The 23,171-nt window shown below is 37.5% G+C and overlaps 1 protein-coding gene across 1 annotated transcript in view; it reads left to right on the top strand.

Moving 5' to 3' along the window:
• The window catches only part of MEI4 (meiotic double-stranded break formation protein 4), a 314,754-nt gene that overhangs the window by 26,534 nt on the left and 265,049 nt on the right, over positions 1–23,171 (top strand). The window contains exon 2 of the mRNA XM_078001038.1: positions 7,227–7,472. Within this exon, the coding sequence (XP_077857164.1) occupies positions 7,241–7,472 (232 nt within the window). The 5' untranslated portion in view covers positions 7,227–7,240. The remainder of the gene's footprint in view (positions 1–7,226; positions 7,473–23,171) is intronic.

The raw sequence follows: 23,171 nt of genomic DNA, 5'->3' as shown, positions 1-23,171 counted from the left end.
GCTTTTTAAAAAATACACCTGTTTGTTATCATATGTCTTCTTTTGAGAATTTTTTATTCATATATTTTGCACATTTTTAGTTTTTTTTGCATAGAATTTTAAAACTTTTATCTTTTAAAAAATTTTTGTGGGTACATAGTAGGTGTATGTATTTATGGGGTACATGAGATACTTTGATACAGGAATGCAATGTGAAATAACCACATTATGGAGAATGCAGTTTCTGTCCCCTCAAACATTTATCCTTTGAGTTACGAACACATTATTGACTGTAGTCACCCTATTGTGCTATTGAATAGTAGGTCTTACTCATTCTGTCTATTTTTTTCATACCCATTACCTCCCCCACCTTTCTCCAGGTCCCTCACTACCCTTCGCAGCTTCTGGCAACCATCCTTCTACTCTCTATGTCCAAGAGTTCAATTATTTTGATTTTTAGATCCTACAAATAAGTGAGAACATGCAATGTTTGTCTTTCTGTCCATAGCTTATTTTACTTAATATAATGATCTCTGGTTCCATCCATTTGTTGCAAATGACTGTATCTCGTTGTTGTTTATGGCTGAATATAGTACTCCATTGTCTATATGTACCACATTTTCTTTATCCATTATCTGTTTTTTTTTTTTTTTTTTTTTGAGACGGAGTCTCTCTCTGTCGCCCAGGCTGGAGTGCAGTGGTCAGATCTCAGCTCACTGCAAGCTCCGCCTCCCGGGTTTACGTCATTCTCCTGCCTCAGCCTCCCGAGTAGCTGGGACTACAGGCGCCCGCCACCTCGCCCGGCTAGTTTTTTGTATTTTTTAGTAGAGACGGGGGTTTCACCGTGTTAGCCAGGATGGTCTTGATCTCCTGACCTTGTGATTCGCCCGTCTCGGCCTCCCAAAGTGCTGGGATTACAGGCTTGAGCCACCGCTCCCGGCCCTATCCATTATCTGTTGATACACAATTAGGTTGCTTCCAAATCTTAGTTATTGTAAATAGTGCTACAACACACATAGAATGCAAATATCTCTTTAATATACTGATTTTCTTTCTTTTGAGTATATACCCAAAGTGAGATTGCTGCACCTTATGGTAGCTCAATTTTCAGTTTTTTTGAGGAACCTCCAAATGGTTCTCCATAGTGGTTGTACTAATTTACATTCCCACCAACAGTGTACAAAGGTTCCCTTTTCTCCACATCCTCACCAGCGGTTGTTATTGCCTGTCTTAAGCCCTTTTAATGGGATGAGATGATATCTAATTGTAGTTTTGATTTGCATTTCTCTGATGATCAGTGATGCCGTGAACACTTTCATATGTCTGTTTGCCATTTCTGTGTCTTCTTTTGAGAAATGTCTATTCAAATCTTTTGCCCATTTTTCATAGAATTATTAGATTATTTTCCTATAGAGTTGTTTGAGCTCCTTATATATTCTGGCTATTAATTCCTTGTCAGGGGGATAGTTTGCAAATATTTATTCCCATTCTGTGGGTTGTCCCTTCACTTTGTTGATTGCATTCTTTGCTGCACAGAAGCTTTTTAACTTGGTGTGATACCATTTGTTTATGTTTGCTTTGGTTGCCTGTGCATATGGGGACTTGCTATTGAGTTTTTGGAGTCCCTTGTGTATTTTGGATATTAACCCCTTATAAGATACGTGGTTTGCAACTATTTTCTCCTATTTTGCAGGTTGTTCCTTCAGTCTGTTGATTGTTTCCTTTGCTCTGCAGAAACACTTAAGTTTGATACAATCCCATTTGTCTATTTTTACTTTTGTTGCCTGTCCTTCTGTCATATTCAGAGTATCTTTGTCAAGACCCAAGTTATGCAGCTCTTTCCTTATGTTTTCTTCTAGTAGTTTTATGGTTTCATGTTGTGTTTAAGTCTTTATGGCATTTTAAGTTGATTTTTATATATGTTATGAGATAAGGGTCCAGTTTCAGTCTTCTGCATATTCCATAATTTCCACTTAGAAAAATATAGAATAGGGACAATTTCTGTAGGATCAGTACTAAGATAGTTTTGTGTCTTATATGTCTTATAATGTTTATTGTGACAGTTTGGGAACTATGGTGATATGGTTTTCATATTTGTCCCCTCCAAATCTCATGTTGGAATGCGATCTTCAAGATTACAGGTGGGGCCTAGTGGGAGGTGTTTGGGTCATGGGGACGGCTTTCTCAGGAATGCCTTGGGACCTCCCTGTGGTAACCATTTCACTTGAGATCTGGTTGTGAAAAAGAGTCTGGGACCTCCCTCCCTTTCTTGCTTTTTCTCACTGTGTGACACACTAGCTCCCCATGTCTTCTACTAAGAGTGAAAGCCTCCTGAGGCCTCACTGGAAGCAGAAGCTGGCACCATTCCTCTCTACAATCTGCAGAACCATGAGCCAAATAAACCCATATTCTTTATAAATTACTCAGCCTCAGGTATTCCTTTCTTGCAGTACAAAATGTCTTGCAGTACAAAATGGAATAGTGCATCTAGAAAAGTATATGTAAGGAAAATAATATCTCTCAGACTTCCTCAACTCATGGTCAAGGTTTGCTTTTATTTTGGTCAATAAGTCTGTCTTTTCTCGTCTTTACCCCTTTTTCTCTTTCTCTTTTTCTTTTGTTCCTTCCTTCTCTTTTTCCCTTTCCCCTTTTGTCTCTAAATCTATCACTACATTAATGTCTGTATATCTGTAGATTTTTTAAATTTGTGGTTTCACTGCATTTACTATTTCATGTTTTACTGTACATTTAATGTCATGTGGGAAATATTTTTCCATAGCTTCAGATATTTTCAAAAACATTTAGTTGAGTTATATGATATACCACAATTTGATCTCTATTATTAGATGTTCAGACTGGTGACAGGTTTTTTTTTTTATATTGGTAATTATAATTCTACAAATCATGTATGGGCATAAAGTTTTGTATACAGCTCTGATCATATATTGAAGATGAAATATTAGAACTTGTGTTTCTGGGACAAAGGGGAATACATATTTTGAAGATGTTTGATACATATTAGGAAAATATTCTCCTGAATGGCTGTGTAATTTAAAATTCCCACCAGTCTTGAGTAGGAATTGTCTGTGGCTCCTTTTTTTTTTTTTTTTTTTTTTGAGACGGAGTCTCGCTCTGTCACCCAGGCTGGAGTGCAGTGGCCGGATCTCAGCTCACCGCAAGCTCCGCCTCCCGGGTTCATGCCATTCTCCTGCCTCAGCCTCCCGAGTAGGGGGGACTACTACAGGCGCCCGCCACCTTGCCCGGCTAGTTTTTTGTATTTTTTAGTAGAGACGAGGTTTCACCATGTTAGCCAGGATGGTCTTGATCTCCTGACCTCGTGATCCGCCCGTCTCAGCCTCCCAAAGTGCTGGGATTACAGGCTTGAGCCACCGCGCCCGGCTTTTTTTTTTTTTTTTTTTTTTTTTTTTTTTTAAAACAGATGTTTCATCAGTGATCTTGGTGATGAAGTAACTTTTGAATTTGAAGTTATAATATAAAATAAATATAATGTAAAATACTTGACGGTTCAGAAAATTAGCGAGTTGATAGCAAATTAAAGTTCAATAAGGAAAAATTAGGGCAGGAGAAATAAATGATACAAGTGGCCAAAATAATGTTTGGAGTAGCTGTTTCTACATGCATTGCTTGAAGGAAAATCCAGGGTCATAGGGAATATGACTAAATTTTTTCACAGCCCCATGGGGAATGTTACTGTGGTAAGAACTGCTCTGAAATGAAACACACACACACACACACACACACACACACACACACACACACACACACACACGCAAGTAAGCCCTGCTGGAACTGACGCTCTGTTCTAAAGAGTGTTTGACTGATTTTATACTTTAAACTATTAAGAATTAAGAGACACTACATACCTTCTTGGGAGATATTAAATGTTCATTTTCATTATTTACTCTAATTATTTGAGCATAAATTGAATTAAAAAGGCTTTCTGAAAGTTACTAGCTGATCTTTCCTCAGTGAAACAGAGAGTGTATTTAGGAAGCTGGGGTGTTTTCCAGTAGCAACAACCAGTTCTGATTCTCTGGGTACGAACTAGATGTTCAACAATTCAACTCAATTCTGACACTAACTACATGGAGTTAGCTTAAGACTTCACAGGTTTAAGGGCTCAGTTCCATCAGACTGCACTCAGTTTAAATGCCAGTTGCAAGTATTGGGTCCGTAGGTTACTTGCACTCTATCTGACCTAGCTATAATGTCAGAGGTTCTCACACCCTTCTAGTCAGGCTTGATAACTTGCTAGAATAACTCACAGAACTCAGTAAGGCACTCTATTTATTACCAGTTTACTATAAAGGATACAGCGCAGGAACAGCCAAATGGAAGAGATGCATAGGGCCATGTATGGGGGGATTGCACTAGCTTCCACACCCTTTCTAGGTGTGCCACCCTCTTAGCATCCTGATGTGTTGACCAACCTGGAAGCTCTCTGAATCCCACTGGTTAGGGGGTTTTATGGAGATTTCATCAAAAAAGCATGATCCATCATGAATCCAGTATCCAGTCCCTCTCATCTCCCTGGAGGTTGAGGGGTGGGACTGAAAGTTCCAAGCTTTTAATTATGGTTTGGTCTTTCTGGCAACTAATTCCTATCCTGAAGCTTTCTAGGGGACCTGCCATAATCTACCTCAGGAAATTCTAAGGGATTTAGGAGCTTTGTGTCAGGAACTGGGGATGAAGGCCAAATATATCTTTCTTATGATGCCACAGAAGTTCAGTTTTCTTCCATGAAATATTAGGGGAAACTGAAGTATCTTTATTTTGCAAATGATACTTTGAGGATAAGAATGCTGTTCTAAAATTAAGAAGGCATACGTTTATACACACAAACATGAGGAAGCAGTTTTAAAAACCTGGTTTTGTTTGGTTGTATGTTGTAGTTCTGTGTGTGTTTTAAATGTGATTTATATCCTACAAGCCTGCACTAAACCTCTTTATTAGCAATTATTTCTTTTCATTTTTAGTACAAATCTAGTTAATGTTCAGACAGATGACCCTATCTTGATATAATTAAAATCCAGAAGAATTTTATAATTTGATATTTCTTTCTGATAGCTGATATTCAGCATGATTTCCAGACTATTAAATCATATGCAACAACTTAAAAATCAGAACCTTTAATCAGTTTGCTTAAATCAATTAATTAAATATCTCTACATGATGACAGAGAATTTGCTGTGTTTTTGTTATCCAGAGTACTTTGTCTTCTTGTGCTAATAAACTGTTTTTCTATTTTTTTCTTTTAGCCTGGAAACCCACTATTTATAATTGAATGTGAGATTCTTTTCTAACTGAAACAACTTTGAATAGGCAACTTTTAAAAAATCAGTATTATTATATATATTAGCAAACTTACATCTCGAAGGAGGGTCTCAAACATCATATGTATGTCTTGTGCACATAGGGTGCTTTTCTGAGAGTAATGAGTGTCAGAGTCCACTGCTGCCATCGCTAATGACAGATGGAGGATGATCCAGGGAGTGAAATGGTTGTTGAGAAAGCTAAAAATAAGCGGAGCTATAATTCTAATTAGTTTGTTCATCTTAACAATATCTAGTCCTTGGTGTAGTCAACAGCTATGAAAATATAAAGCTGTGTACTTTGATTTTGGAAATCTGGTTTCTTTACATTTTTAATTATAATTTGATACATGTTAATTGAATGAAATTAGAAAAATAACAAAGAAATGAAGATAAGAGGATAAAAATCACCAATAATTCTGCAGTTATACATTCTGTTTAATTTTTTTGTATTCCCCATTTTACATGTAACTGGGGTCCTATTGTACATATAATTTCATGTCCTCGTTTTTTGTACTTAACACTTTCTCAGGCTAATAAAAAATTTCTGAAAATCTAATTTTTAATGGCTAAGTACTATTCATTTGTATAGTCATACCATTATTAACTATTTGTCAGTCCATTTTCAATAATGCTGTGAGGAACATATTTTATACAGATTTTTGTGTTCATTACTAATTATAATAAAAGAGCATTAAGCCATTTATTAGATTGTACATTTTCAGTGCCAAATTACAGGATATCAGATAGTTATACATGGCTGTGGGTGGGAATAGACCTGAGAAGATTTTATATGGTGGTATATAAGTTGTTCTTTAAATGGTGTACAGTCAGGGCTTGGGCAGCTATATAAGAAAGTCAGGGCATCACAGCAGTGGAAAATTTATGAGCAGAGATGTGTACAGGAGTACACTTGGGGCTGTATCTGTTTGGTTGAGTGTGATCCAACCATAATGGAAGGATAGGCTGGGGAAATGGAAGGAAATAAAGTTTGAAATGTATGGTGAAGAATTTGAAATTGTGTTAGGATAGATGGGACAACTGAAAGTCTTGAATATTCTGGATCATCTTACTTTTCACTCTTCATTAAACATTTTTATTTAGCACATTTTATGTGCACAACTCTCATGATAATCTAATAAAGCCTGGCGGAGGCCACAGGGGCTTATACTTGAGTAGGGATGATATTAAACCAGTGTATGCAGTGGTCTGTCATGTGGCCTCCGTAAGTATGTTTATATTTTAAGACTGTGACACACTGTTGGTTTGGAAAAGTACGCTCGGAGTGACGATTGGAAATCTTTGAAAGTGAAGAATCAGAGTAGACTCACAACTTAAATGATGCAAATATTTAAAAGATTGTTCTCCATATAGATTGGAGGGGGATGGTTAGAGGCAGGAACAGCAGGTAAAAGGTTCATTAAGGAATGCAAGATTTAACAGATGGGTTGGAGGAAAGGAAGGACTTGAATTTATGAATAGATGTTTTAATTTAATGGTTCTGGTTATTTAGTGCACTCTTTTCAAAATATAAGAGCCTCGGTCCTACTCAAGATTTGCTGAGTCAGAATTTTAAGGGAATATATTTTAAAAGCTCCCTCAGAGATTCTGATACGTTTCTCTGGTTAGAAACAACTAAATGAATTAGTATGTGTTTTTTCCACCCCAAGAAATTGTCAAATAGTCTAAACCTACTATTGAATCTTAGTATATTTAATATGCATGTGTGTGTATTTTTCTTCTGCATAACTTTCTCATACTGTTTTCAGTCCTGAATTTTTTTTCTGTACTTGGTGCCAAGTCTTATTATAAACTTGTTAATTAGTGTTACTTTGCAAAATCAATTTTAAGCAAATGAAATGCACTGCACAAGTTAAAAAGAATTTCTGTAACTTTTTTCTTATTAAATGATAGGGACAAAAGCCACGATGGATGTTCAAAAATGGTATTTGAGAACTTCAAAGCTGGCTCTGGCCTTGGCAATTATCCGCTCAAAACCAGCAGACAAAAGCAGCAGAGAATACACAGAGCACCTTGCTATGTTGCTGTCTGAGGAGGAGTCAAAATGGAAATCAAAAGTTGAAGTCTTGGAAGCTGAAGTTATGCAATTACGTCAAAAACTTCTTGTGGGCAGGCTTTGTTCAGGATCCTTAAAGAGTGGTGAGTATATACAATTGCCTTTTGGTAGTATGTCAAACTGTTTTATTTCAGCTGCACAATTATTTAGAAATGTATTCCCAAAACATGAAAATTTTTAGTTTCCATGAAAGCTCGACATCTTCTAGTCTTATACTTTTTTTAACTTCTGGTCATTCATTAAAATTTTATTGTCACTTTCCTACATTTGACTTTGGAATGAAGTTGGAGAATAAAAATAGTATAGATGTGAAGGCAATAAGGTCTTTTAAAATCTCATTGTTCAACTGTATTATTTTACTATTACATTTTATTTTGCTTTTATATTCAGTAGTTAATCTAGCAGTCCAAAGTGAAATACCAGCTATTGGCCAGGCTTGTGTGGGTGGTGAGGACCCCAAAACACATAGAAGGAGGTGCTGTCTTTTCTACTAAGTACCTACCATTCTAGCAGAGAAAGCAGACCTATAAATAATTAACCTAGTTGTGATACATACTATAATAGAGAGACTGACAAAATACAGAGGAGGAAGTTATTCCTTCTGCCTAGTTTCTTGGAAGGCTTCTTACCTGTGGCCCTTAAAGTTCTGTCCACTTGTCAGTGAAATGGTTACAGAACATCCAGTAAGATACAGGAGCGTGAGCAAAGACACTGGAGTGGTGAATACAAATTGCATTCAGGATACTGCCACAATTGCATTTCAGAGTGACCAAAACACTTGTAAGGCAAGGGCGTGATGGAGAAAAAGGTACAGAGGGAAGTTGGGACCGGATTCAGAAGGGCCTTGAATGTCAACCTAAGGAATATTTTACTGTATTACTTATCAGTAAGCTGAACATACAATTTATGGTTTCTACTAGAACCCTTGTGAGGGTGAATGGAAGGGCCTATTAATAATTACACTGGGAACACAGGGGCAACCCTGGGTTTACTTGAGCAAACTAGAACATGTGGTTACCCTGTTAATCAGGAGCCACTGGGCTTTTTTAAAGCAGAAGATTGACACTCATGATTGGGAAACATAATTCTGGCAAGTTAAAAAATAAAACATAAATCAGGCAGTGTTACTTTTTTGCATAAAACTCTTCCCTGACTTCTAATTAGGCTTTGCATTAGATTCAGACTTCTGATAGTGGCCCAAAATGCTGTGAGTGATTTCACCTCTACTCACCTCTCCCACCTCATCTCATACACTCTCCCCATTATCAGCTAGGCCCTAGTCAACATGGCCTTCCTTCCAGCCCTTGAAATCTCTTTATTGCCATGGAACTCTCCTAGGTTCTTCTTCTCTTTGACTCTTTGAGGCTGGTTTCTTCTTTTCCTTAGGTCTTATTCTAAGTGGCACCTCCTCAGTGAGGTATTCTCTGACCCCTCTAATGGACTTCTACTAGTTATTCCCTACACAGGCACCGCCTGTGTGGTAGTTACTTATTTGTTTATTTGCTTGGTTGCAGATTTATCTCCTGAACTTGAGCTTATGTTCACTGAGGAGAGACCTTTGATTTTTCCAGGTCTCTTTATTTATTGCCCAGCTCAAAGCCTGACACATAGAAGGTGATCAGCAAGTATCTGTCCAATGAAAGAGGAACATAGAGGATATTTTGGCTATAGTGGTGATTCGAGGCAGGGAGATCAATTTTTAAAGCTTTGACCAAAGCCCGCATGAGGAATAGTGAGTTGAATTAGATCTATTATGGCGAGAAATAAAAGGACAGATATGTATGAATAACTTGAGAGTAGACACTTTAGAATTTATGAATGGTTTCAGAGAGTGGTTGAGGGAGATAGCAGTATTTGGGGTAATACCTAAATACCTAAATAGGGTTTCCCTCCTAGCCTACTAAATGGCTTGTGATACTTTGAATTCAGATGGTGAACACAGAAATAAGCTTATAGGATAAAAGGTTGAGCCCAAGTTTCTCTGAGTGTAGGCTAATACCTAGAATATGGATTACCTAGAAGGAAGGTGGAAGTATGGTCAGAGAGGATGAGCAGGCTGGAACTACAGACACAGACTTAGGATCTATTGGATTTAAGGAATAGTGAAGTTATAGCTGTAGATGAGACTCAAAGAGAAAAGAGCCATGAGTTTAGGTGGGAAGCCTGCAGATTCCAATATTTCAGGGGTGTCAGAGGAAGATGAGGCATTATCACATTAAGAGCATGCAGGTGTAAGGTGCACATATATGCTGTGGGTAATAGGAGACTTTAGTTTTGGGAATTATCATGAAAATCCAGTAACCTAATACCCAGATGTTACTAAAACCTTACTATTGCAAGAGCAAAAATAGTATTACACAATTTGCAGTCACATTTTAGTTTCTCTGGAGTCCTTTTGATAATGGGCTCTTTGAGTATACCCAGTGAATGAACGGCAAACATACTCAGTTTTTCTTCATTTTTTCCTGTGTAGTTATACAATTAATATAATGTCTCAAATGTTAAAATTTCCAGGAATCTTAAACTACGGCTATCATAAGCATCCATGAAATCAAAACTCTTGTTTACTATCCAAGGGTCTATTCATAACACTGATAAAATGTGCATGTTATTTTTTTTGTAACACGAGTATGCCTAATAGGAGGAACCTAAGCGATAGCTTGTTTTTTATGCTGAACACTTTCAGTTACAGTGCGTGTGAGAAAATTTTTCAAAAATCATATAATTGAAGTCAGTTTTATAGCAGGAGTTGCAGGTACAGTGTTTCTGTGCAGATGTTTGGAGGTAATCTGTTTCTCTATCTGTTACTTTAAACTTCAAAAATGAGGAATAAATGAATAGATTTAGATAAATGTTAAAGGGGACAGAAAAAATATACAAAAGGAGAGCATACAGTGACAGGAAAATAAAGGAAGAACATGGCAGTTATATAAGGATGACATGAAATAGTGACATGCCTTGCTCTAAGAAAACTCCATACCTGAAAATCAAAACTATATTACAAGTGTATTTATATTATTAAATATTTTTTCTAGAATTTTCAGTGTTGTTTTATATGTACAACTGTTGTTGAGTGTTTAGAGAAAGCAAGTACTCAATAAATGTTGAATTGAATGATTCTTGACAGATTGAGAGGCTGGGGAATTCAGTTTACAGCATCAACTATTCATTGAAGCAACTGAGCAACCCAAAATTAAATAAAGCAAAGCCACAATGGCAAAATAAACAAATAAGAAAGTATGTATGTTTTCTATGCAACATTTCAGGAACTCAGCTATTTCTTTATTCTTGTTTTTCTACAGCTTCTTAATGAATATACCTCTTTATTATATTTACTAGGGGACTAGACTATATAGAGGAGGGATACATGGAACTTGATTATAGAATAATGTCACATTTTCATCTTACTTAAATGCTCTTTACTAATTTATGGAATGAAAGAATGAAAAACAAAAGGAAGGAAGGAAGGAAGGAAGAAAAAGAAGTCTACATACCCAGTGACACTTTTCTCAAAATCTGTTTTGTGATGTGTGGCAGGCACAGTTAATCATCTTCCTGATCTGTGGAAGAGAAAATAAGAGTGAAAAGCTATGCTCTTTTTCTTTATAAAAGATTACTTATATTTTATTTTATAGAATCTCTTTTTAAATTTATTTTTATTAATTTTTTAAAAAATTTCATGGACACTGCAACAGCTTCCTGTTAAAGAAGGACTCTTAATGTTGGCAAGGATTTAGTCTAGGTCTGAGAAGTTGGATGAGAAAGACTCATAGCACAGAGACTAGCCAGGAAGATGTCAGTGGCTGTTTCTAAACTGGACTAGGGATTGAAGGGTTTATGGTGACAAGAGCAGGACTTTGTTAATGGAAAAAATGGCATAGACTTCCGTAGGCAGATTTAGGATTAGAATTTGAGTGTACGTGTGGGTGGGGCAGGGGGAATCTGGACAGTTGCTATTATATTACGTGGTCGTTTGATATTCACAGAAGGGAAGTAGATTGATGAAGTGTCAGGTATGTGCCTTTTTGCCTACAACTTTAAGTAGTTAATATATTCATAAATCATAGATAGGCTACAGGATGAGCAGTTGGCTAGAGTAAAAGGATGAGCAATTGACTAGAGTGAAAAGAAAGAAAAAATCAAACTAAATTAATTCATTGATGTACATGTTTAGTAAATGTTTATTAATTACAGGGCACTTATATAGAGTGCTTAGGGTAGTGGAGGTGGAGGGCAGTATGCAGAGCAGTATAAGTAGTTACGGTTGAACTGAGTTTTAAGTTTTGGGTCCTGAGAACCAACCAACCCAGCCAGATGGCTTTGGGAGCTTCCTGATCCTCTAGGTCACATTGCTCAGGTTGATCCCCTCACCCTTCTTTTCTGCCTTTTAGCCTGAGGACTGAATTCTCACTGTTCCATTGCCTCCCCAGTTCTTGCTTTCTCATCTTGTATAAGCATGGATTCAGGAAATAGTTTTTAGCTAGACTGGTGGGTATTGACAAGAGAACAGAAGAGGGGCCAGATGTTGCAGCAGCCCCATCTGCATCCTGACAGATCCAGGATGGGGCTTGCCTTAGTCTTCTGATGACTATTTTCCTGGTCCCAGCCCACACAGCCTCTGTTTCACCTCTTTGTGCTTCTCACCTTGTTCCAGACCACGTACTGAGGAAACATTGCAAATAGCTGACTTACCAACACAACTGTGGAGCTCAGCATTTATAAGTTGGGGCATTCACTGTTTCACGGATGCTGAAAGAGTATGAAAATTGAATGCGTAAGCATTTCTCTGTCAGTTTCCATATAAGCTTTCATAATATAAATTCTCTAATATACTAACTATGAAGTTTGTTTAAAATTGTAATTGATTTAAAACATACTTGAATAATACACATAAACATAAAAAGATGTATCATTATTTGATAGAGATTCTGAGAGACTCTATAATAATTTAAAGTAAATTTATAATTATATATTAGACATGTTTTACTCATATAAAATTTAATTGATCTTTGGATATTAGAGACAGTCAACATACAAAGAAATTAAAGATTAAAAAGCTCAGAATATCAAATGACTTTAATAATGACAAGGCAATAATTTATAAATGTAAATATTTTAATTATCATAACAGGAGCCGACACTGCTAGGGATGATATATAGAGATTAGGAGTGAGAAGGGCCAAATTCTGGCACGAGGAACTGGGGCTGAAAAAGCAACGGTGCTTCAGAGACTAGGCTTAGGTTAGGGCATTCCAAAGTATGTAGCATTCCTAAGAGAAAACATTATCCCTCCCAAATCTGTTCCTAGTACTTGGTTCTAAATCTCACCGTATTATACAACCATTTTCTTTGCCTAAACTGGGTTCCAGGAAGGTATATTGGAACTCCAAGTAATGCCCAAGTTAGGTGGACTCTACTTTCTGCGTATCTCTGGCATGTCTGCATTTCTGTCCGTTCCAGATGCCACTTCCTTGGTCATACTTAATTTATCCCAATAAGACTGGCATATATTTAGTTGTAGCCTTGCCCCTTTCTAGTCTAAATTGTGGCCCAGTCTTAAGTCATCTTATTTAATTTCAGATATAACCCAAAGGCCTTAAACTGGACTACAGACTTTTCCAGAATTTGGTGCTTACTTACTTCTCCAGCCCAACCTGTCGCCACCATGTCCTTCACATTCTGCACTGAGACGTACTGAATTTCTTATCACTTGTTTGAATGGACCTTCTTGCTGAGCTCCAGGCTTTTATACATATTCTCTCTGTAAGATATGTTCTCCCTCTCCTTTTGGTCTGGCTATGTACTATTCTTTCTTTTGTGATGCAGTATCAATATTGCTTTTGTCTTCACTAACTACCTCCTTAGACTAGATTAGGTTCTCCTGATGTGGGTCCCTGTTATATTTTGTACTTTATTATATGTGAGCTAAATTATAATTGTTTAAGCAGTCTGTCTTCCCTGTGAGACCCAAACTCTATGCTTTCAGAGACTATTTTCATCCCACTGTATTTCTATAGTTAGCACGGTTCCTGTCATGGAGGGACATGCTTGGTGGTCATTTGGTGAATAAATAAGTTTAGAAATGGTCTGTGTGAGGGTTCATACTTGGAACAAAATGGCCTTGCTAATCTGTAGTTTCTAGATATCTGCCAAGCCCCTGTAACAGTGGAAGTAGAATAGAGAGAGCAAGATCCTGAATCCAGGAACGAGGCCCAGTAAAGTAGGGTGAGTATTAGAGCTCCTAACTTTAAGAGAGCCACACGTGTTTATAAGTAATGAATCAGAACGGAACAAATGAAGAATGACAATGTTTGCTTCTCATCAGTGCGACAAAAGGCTAAAACCATTCATAGTACTTTTGCATTCCTAGGTCTTTGCTTACTGTGATTTTTTTTTTTGGAATAGCTTAATGCTATAACAAATTGCAATCATCTTTATGTTTAGGATTACATTTGTTTTTGGACAGGTTTTGTCTTTTAAATGTCCTACTTATCTGTTTTTGAATGTTAAGATTCTACTAGAAATCCAAATGTACCATGAGGATTCTGGATTTAATATGGATCCTAGAAATCCTGAAATTGATTTTTTATATAAATTTAATGTGCAGTGAATAAATCCAGGTAGATAGTTCTAGACTTTAGGCTGGAAAAATGTATAGTATAATATCAATCCCATTATCCAACTGAAAAGGAAATTAGATAAACAGAGTAAATAGGATAAGCCTGAGACTGTGCATTTCTGATATGCTTCCAGATCATATTGATGTTGCAGGTCTGAGAACCACTATTTGACCAGCAAGGGACTGTGTGTGTCGGGGGCGGGGTGGGGCGGGACGGGGGAGGGGCTTGGCTGTGAAGGGAAGAAAAAGAGATAGGTTGGTAGTTGAAGAGAGTGCAAATGGAAGGACGGCGTGCTGGTACTTTGGGAAGGAACCAGCAGAGAGAGAAAAGTAGAAGATACAGAAAGAAGAGGATAACAAAAGAATCATTGCTGGCTCAGGTTCTTAAATGTAGAAGCAATACAGAGCACAAGTGGAAAGACTTGTCCTGGATCTCAAGAATATGTCAGCGTCTCTTTTTCTGAGACTCTTCTGAAGGTAGGAGTAGGTGCCCCTTTATCTTTGTTTTTGCCGAGTTCATTTCTGACAGGTTTTCTACAAGCTATTCTTTAAAGTTTATTTTCTTCTCCCACTTCTCCCCCAGTGCCCTTTATTCAGAAATCTGTCTCCTGGCCCCATTGTTTCTTTTTTCAACTGCTTTGGGTTTTCATTCTGGAATTTCTTTCCTTGCTGCTTGAACTGTTGTCTAGGAAGTTGTGCTTAACTCTTGCCTTGATTATAGATAAGGAAATGGGAAAATAAGTTATCTAAAAGGTTAAATATATAGTGAATGGAATGGGGTTCCTAAAGAATTTGAGAACAATGACTTTTAGTACTTTAAAGTGGTTCATTAGATCAGTGAGTTCCCCACAAGCTGCATGAGCGTCAGCTGGGAAGTTGTTAGAAATGCAAATTCTCAGATCCCACCATTCCTGATTCAATTAAGAATCAGGAATTCTAATCGGAGCTCAGCAGTTTGTGGCTTAACAGGTCCCCCCAGGTGATTCTGATGAATACTGGAGTTTGAGAATCACTGGTTTAAACAAAAGTAAAACATATGTTCAGGGAGCGTAATAAAAAATTTTACCAGAAAAGAGTCAATAGAAATGTAATCATTCAAAACACCCGAGTGCAGTAAATTCAAAACACCGAAGTGCAGTAAATTAAGAGGGATTTGTAGGCCAGCTTCTAAAAGACTTCTCAGTGCCAACTGACATTTGGCAACTGGTCAATAAAGAGTAAGTGTTTATTAAGAGCCTGATTGAGCTGAGTGGCAGAAATGAGAGAAAATGAACCAACAACAACAACAAAAATTGTGCTACAATGACCCTAACAACAACAACAACAACAACAACAAAAATACTAGTGCTACAATGACCGTAACAACTATGTTTGATACTGTTTCATACTGTTCAGTGCAATATATATATAAACATAATAGGGATCTAACGATTGGGTGTTGTTGATTCTTGTTCTAGGAGAACTCTCTCCCTCCTCCCCTCCGTCTTACTGCCTTCCTTAGTTCTTAATAAGCACCCATATGTGAGTGTATAAAACATCCTTTTTTTTTTTTTTTGGCAGGGAAATACATCTTCTTTCTTATATCAACTTCAAATAATTTTAGAGACATCGTGGAGGGGAAACATTTTGGGTAGGAAATTCAGTGTATTGTACACTGGAAACCAGTAGCAAACCTTAAATTCTAATTAAACTATACTATTATATCAATCCATAGAAAAGTACATAAAGTGACATTGCTAAAAAGAAATGTATCGCATAAATGAATGCTAACATATTGTAGGCAATAAGACAAAACAAATTTACTTGTAAATAAAGTTTACAAGTAATATCACACATGTGGAACTGTAAACACACATACTTGCATTATATTCTGAGTCATACTGAAAGCTAAAATAGTAAGCTTGATATAACATGAATTTGAGTGAATTCCTAACTAGAATATGCAGACAAAGCACATGTATCAATAAAAGTGGTACAAAACCAGCAGAGAAGTATAATGCTTTGGAATGAGTATCTGTAAAGGGAGACCGAGTGTGTATGTGGGATCCACATTGGCTTTACTGTGATTTGGGAGGTAGCACCCACCGATCACAGGACGGGAAGTTGGATTACATTTTATATTACAAGTCAATGGTGGTCTTTTCACATGAATTTCCTCTTACAGAAACATTGTTTACATGAATTTTAAATTTAAGTTGTGTGTGGGCATTTATTAGCACTGGCGTAGAAATTAAATACATGAGAGAACACCACTGTTGAGAGATGTGTGTGCTGTGAAGGAGACATTGAGGTGTTGTGAGCTGCTTTCAGTAATGGATCAGATCCATTGTTTCTCATTTTGGTGGACTCAGAAAATGACACCCTAAAGTGTGGTACTTTGGTGTGCTGAGTACTTCAAACTGAGGAACACGAAGGGTCTCAGAAGCAAAGTCTCTTTCTGACCTTTTCCCCTGCTTTCTCCTACTCCTCTTTCTCCCCAAGGCAGGCCATATAAACTAGAATTATTTTTCCCTAGGCAGGTCTTTGAAACTAGAACCCTTTTCTGAAAAAAGCTAGACGTAAAACCTAGAAACATTACTTTAACCTTCTTCTGCCTTTCTGTGTAAGCTGACCATAGGGAAATTCTCTGACCTACGTTGTCTGAAAGTAGATCATAAGACACTCATTTCAGAAGGTGTCTTTCCCTGTGCCCACAAGGAATGAATGCCACACAGAGAGGCCAGGAAGAATCCAAACAGACAGGCCATGCTGGGTTTCCCCTCTTTGACTATTACCATTAGGTCATATCATTTTTGTTCAATTACATTTCTATATGGCTGTCCATTCTGGATCAAACCTAAGCATAAAACAGACAATTTTCTATGAACCTTTGAGTTGTCAATTCCAAAGGTTCCCATATCAAGTAAAATTTTGATTAAGTAAATGTGTTATCTTTTTCTCCTATTAACCTGTTGATATGGTTTGGATGTTTTGCCACCTTCAAATCTCATGTTAAAATGTGACCTTCAGTGTTGGAGGTGGGCCTAGTAGTAGATATTTTTTCATGGGGATGGATCCCTCAAGAATGATTTGATGCTGTCTTCATGGTAATGAGTGAGTTCCTTATGAGTTCATGTGAGCTCTGGTTGTGTAAAAGAGCCTGGCACTTCTCTCTCTCTCTTGCTCCCTGACTCACAATGTGATACACTGGCTCCCTGCCTTCTGCCATGATTATAAGCTTCCTGAGGCCTCACCAGAAGCCAAGCAGATGCTGGCACCATGCTTATACAGCCTATAGAACCACAAACCAAATAAACCACTTATAAAGTTCACAGTCTCAGATATTCCTTTATAGCAATACAAAACAGACTAACACAGAAAATTGGTACCAAACAATGTGACATTGCTATGAAGATACCTGAAAATGTGGATGTGGTTTTGAAAGTGGGCAATGGGCAGAGTTTGGGAGAGTTTGGAGAGCTAAGAAGAAGACAGGAAGTTGAGGGAAAGTTTGGAACTTCTTGAGACTAAATGGTTCTGACCAAAATGGTGACAGAAATATGCAAAGTGAAAGCCAGGCTGATGAGGCCTCAGATGGAAATGAGGAATTTATTGGGAATTGAATAAAGGTCACCCACTTTATACCCTAGTAAAGAACTTGACTGCATTGTGTTCATGCCCTTGGGATCTGTGGAAGTTTGAGCTTAAGAGTCATGATGTGTGGTATCTGGTGGAAGAAATTTCTAAGCAGTAATGCTTAGCATTCAAGATGTGCTGTGGCTGCTTGTAACTGCCTATTATCAGATATCAGAGCAAAGTAATGACTTAAAGTTGGAAGTTACATTTAAAGTGGAAGCAGAGCATACAAATTTGGAAAAGTCTCATCCTGGTCATGAGTTAGAGAAGGAAAGAGCATTTTCATGGGAGGAATTCAAGTGGGCTGTGGAACAATCACTTTCTAGAGAGATTTGCTTGACTAAAAGGGAGTCAAGTGCTACTATCCAAGACAGTGGGAAAAAGGGCCTCAAAAGCATTTCGGAAGTCTCTGAGGAGACAGCCCCTTCCATCACAGGTCCAGAGTCCTAGCTGGAAGGAATGGTTTTCTGAGTCAGGCCCAGGGCTCTGCTGCTGTGCATCACCTTGGGAAGCTGCTCACTGCATCCCTGCTACTACAGCTCCAGCTGTGGCTCAAAGGGCCCCAGATTACAGCTCAGGCAGCTGCTCTAGAGGGCGCAAACCATAAACCTTGGCAGCTTCCACTTGGCGTTAAGGCTGCAGTTGCACACAATTGAAGAGTGAAGGAAGCTTGGCAGCCTTCACCTAGATTTCCAAGGATGCGAGGGAAAACTTGGGTACCCAGGCAGAAGCCTGCTGCAGGGGTGGAACCCTTGTAGAGAGCTTCTTGTAGGGCAGCATGGAGGGGAAATTTGGTATTGGAGCCCCCACACAAGAGTTCCCACTAGGGCACTGTCTCGTGGAGCTGTGAGAAGGGGACTGCCATCCTCTAGATTTGAGAATGTTAGAACCACTGGCAACGTGCACCCTGAGCCTGGAAAAGCTGCAGGCATTCAACTCTAACCAGTGAGAGCAGTCACAGGGGTGGAGCTGGCCAAGGCTTTGGGAGCCCACTCCTTACACCAGTATGCCATGGATGTGGGACACTGAATCAAGGATTATTTTGAAACTTTAAGATTTAATATCTGCCTGCTGAGTTTTAGATTTGCATAGGATCTGTTGTCCCTTTGTTTGGGCCGATTTCTCTGAAATGGGAACCTGTACTGCCATTGTATCTTGGAAGTAAATAACTTACTTTTGATTTTACAGGCTCATAGGTAGAAGGAACTTGTCTTGAGTCTCAAATGAGACTTTGGACTTTAAGTTGATGCTGAAACAAGTTGGGACTTTTGGAGACTATTGGGAAGAGGTGATTGTTTTATGCAATGAAAGGACATGAAATTTGGGGTGCCAGAGACAGAATTATATGATTTGGATATTTGTTCCCTTCAAATCTCATGTTGAAATGTGATCCCCATTGTTGAAGGTGGGGCCTAGTTGGATCATGGTTAGCAGATCCCTCATGAATGACATCATGTCCTTCTCTCAGTGAAGAATGAGTTCTTGCTCTGAATTCATATGAGATTTGGTTGTTTAAAAGAGTGTGACACCTCCCCTCTTTCTTGCTCCTGTTCTTGGCACTTGACACTCTGGCTCTCCTTCACCTGTTCTCATGATTATAAAGTTCCTGAGGCCCTCAACAGAAGCAGATGCCAGCACTGTGTTTCTTGTGTAACCTGCAGAAACATGAGCCAAATAAACTTATTTTCTTCATAAATTATCCTGTTTCAGCAATTTCTTTATAGCAACGCAAACAGACTAACACACCTATCTTTTGTTACAGGAATATTGACCGTGACCCTTATAAAGGGTGAGGAAAGATATCATTCCTTTTCTGCCTCTATAGCATTATTAATTATTTTGTAATAAATGTGTGATAATTTTTCTTGTTTTCTCATATTAGGAGAGAAATATTGCTTATATATCTTTAATACACTTAGACTATGTCAGCTATTTTTTGTGCTTCAAAGTACACAAGAAAACGATTGCATCCAGAGGAAGCTGTTTCTTATGTTTCGAAAAGCTGAGCTCTAACAATTCCTCATTACTTTTAAAAATTAACACATCACATGAAGAACAAAGATTAGGTCACCTTTGTGTCCTCTTATGGTGCTGGATTCCATGAGATCTTGTACCCAGTGGTTTCTCAAAGATGTTTCTGGGCTTGATATTTAAAATGATCATGTCTGACTAGGCTTGTAAATATAAAGCAGCAGAAATTATTTTCATGAAGTAAAGTAAGTTTTTGTATGTAAATTATAATACATGTAAAATGTTAACACTTTACATCAATTTCACAAATACTAGTTTGTGAAAAGTTAACTGGTAAAAATAATGCTTCTGATCCTTATATGTACTTTTTATATACTTGAAATTTTCTAATTTATTAATTAAACAGGATATGCAGAATTTAGGCACCTTCCTCTCATCCTTTGATATTCTAATAAAAAAATACCTTCTTTCCTGGAATTAGTATAATTCATTTCTTTCTGTAAAACAGTATTTTTGACAGAATGACCCTGACCCAGTTCGTACAAATTATATGGCATTTTGCAAATTTAAAACCTAAATGTGTTAATAACTGTGCTTTTAATAACTCCAAAGTTATTTCTACCTGTGTAGTTTTAGGGAGTGTTTATTCTCATCTGTTCATTTTTTATTCTGTGAACCACAAGGCATCTTCTTCTCTTTGTCTCCCAAGCAGAAATCAGTCCAAAGTAGGCTAAGTCCATGCCTGTGGGCTGCTTTATGTGGCTGTGTAGCTCTGTTGTCTGCTAGGGTGAGAGATACAGTGGGGGATGGACCTGGAGGCATGTGTGCCTCAGTGATTTATACTTTTCTAGTCCCTCTGAAACTTCTTTTTAAAGAAGTGCCTTGCCTGTGCGCTGTTGTCTGTGATGGTAAACACAGTGACAGCCAACTTAATTGTTCATGTAAACTTTTTAACAGTAAATACCATATGAATCCAGGCCTTTTGTACGTGGATTCCTGCAGGCCTGTAGTAGTGCTGAGGGGCTTCCATAGGTATGAAAAATAAAGTGTTGCCTGTAATTCCAGCACTTTAGGAGGCCGAGGCGGACAGATCATGAGATCAAGAGATCGAGACCATCCTGGCCAACATGGTGAAACCCCATCTCTACTAAAAATACAAAAATTAGCTGGGTGTGGTGATGCACATCTGTAGTTCCACCTACTTGGGAGGCTGAGGCAGGAGAATCACTTGAACCCTGGAGGCGGAGGTTGCAGTGAACCGGGATTGTGCCGCTGCACTCCAACCTGGCGACAGAGCAAGACTCTGTCTAAAAAAAAAAAAAAAAAAAAGAGAAGGTAAAATAAAGTGTCATTAATTAGATTTACAACATTAGTTTTAAAGGTTTATTTTTGTTTTTTTAAAAGACTTTCTGAAAGTCTTTGCCTCTTTTGTATTGGTAGACTTAAGGCTAGAGTTCTAGGCAGTGACTCTCAACCCTAGCTCTACATTACAATCATCTGGGGAGCTGTTAATAGTCTTGATGTCCAGGTTGTACCCCAGACCAATTACATCAGAATATCTGGGGTTTAGACTGAGACACGATTCTTTCACAGTCCTTAGGTTATTCCAAAATACAATTGAGATTGAGAACCACTGGTTTAGGGTGAACTATTTTTTCTATAGTCAACCCAAATGCCTTCATTGGCAGTTTTCATTATTCATCTTACCTAATTTTAATCTTTTTATTTTACTGGGATATTCTCTGAAGTACACTACAGTTACCTTTTAGAAAGAATGGAACCAACATTCTATTTTCTACTTCTATGAGGTAGACTTTTTTAGATTCCACACATAAGTGAGATGATGCCATATTTTCTTTCAGGAATTGACAGTTGGGGGAGAATAGAGAGATGTTGTTCAAAGGGTCAAAGGGTTGCAGTTAGGATGAATAAATTCCGGTGATCTATTGTACAGTATAGTGACTGTAGTTAGTAATAATGTTCCATATCCATGAAAATTGCCGAGTAGATATTGAATGGTCTTACCACAGAAAATGCTAAGTATGTGAGGTGATATTTATGTTAATTAGCTTGATTTAATTTCACAAGGTGTGTGTATATATGTATACATATATATATATATATATAAAAAACACAACATGACCTTGTACACTGAAAATATATATAATTTTTATTTGTCACTTGTATTTTATAAAGCCAGAAAGAGAAAGAAAGAATGGAAGGAACTGATGTGACCTTTCTGACATGGGCCTTTTTGAGGGATGAATTTGACTGTATTTTCCTACATGAATCTCAGAGTTTTGAGAGCATGAATGACAATGGTGAGGGGGTAGTGGTTCTGTGGGCAGCTGGAGGTGTCTCTGTGCATATTTGGAAGTGCTGCTGGCATGGCTGGGTTTGGAGTTCGGCTCTTGGAGGTAATCTCAAACTCCCTTGAGTGAATACTGAGCAACTGTAAAATGAGAGCTAGCATTGATTCCAAACCACCCCCCGCCTTTTTTTCTCTTGTAAAGGTAACTAGTAGAAGTAGATAGTTTCTTCTACCATCAAAAGTAGTATCATAAGGTACATCTTTAAAAAATTAGAAATAGTTGTATATCTCCTTTTCCTTCAGTATTTTGTTGTCATATGTAGCTTACTGAACATTTGGGGTATACTTTTGAAACAGAACTCCTTATCATAGTACCATGATTTCTATGGTGTTAAGAGTCCTTAAATTGGTAGTAATACTCAGAAGCCCATAATTAGTTAAAATGCCTTTTCAGAAAGGGGTAAATATCATTCCTTCCATTGATTCACTTTGTAGATGACTTCTTATGTAAGCTGGCTATGAAATATTATTGGCAGTACGCTGAACATTTGCAAGAAACCCTGTATCAATTGATGCAGAGGTGCTTTTTATTGCATGATTTACAAGTAAATGTTTAAGAGGGTACTTTGTTTGTATATACACACACACACACATTACTACATGGTTTTTAGTTAAAATTACACTAAAATCTTGTGGCACCATTTGTCTTAATTCACACTTTTTAATATTAATACTGTTAATAAACAACTTTTACAACAGTTCAAAGCTGTTAAATTTATTTAAATAATTAGGATATTATCTTTTAGGTAGTTCTGTAGAACATGCTTTTTTCCCTCAACTAATGAGGATTTTTATATTTAAAGAAGATAGCAGACACATAATTTTTATGGATGAGTATCATGGATTTATATGTTTACTAGAACACATTTTGGAAATAAATAGAAGTGGTGTGATGTTAACAACCATTCTGACAACAGATTTGGTTAAGGAAAAGGGCAAGGCTTAGAATGCCGTGCTTAATATAAAACACTTATAGACACTAATGAATGATCATAATCAACGTTTAGCATACAGTAGGTGCTCTGTGATTAATTTAGGAATGAGCATGTATAAATTAATGAAAAAAGAAAAGGAGAAGAAGCATTATTGATGGAGCAGTAGGGTTTCCAAAGATGAATTCTTGGAGACAGAGTGCTTATTGGAAAGAGCACTCTTTCCATTAAGAAAAAGTGACTTTTAAAGTCAGAAGAATCTGAATTTGAATAT

This window comes from Macaca mulatta, chromosome 4, assembly GCF_049350105.2.
Source record: "Macaca mulatta isolate MMU2019108-1 chromosome 4, T2T-MMU8v2.0, whole genome shotgun sequence".
NCBI classification, from domain to species: domain Eukaryota; kingdom Metazoa; phylum Chordata; class Mammalia; order Primates; family Cercopithecidae; genus Macaca; species Macaca mulatta.
Note: the sequence above shows the minus strand (reverse complement) of the source record. Positions and strands in the feature narration are given on the sequence as shown.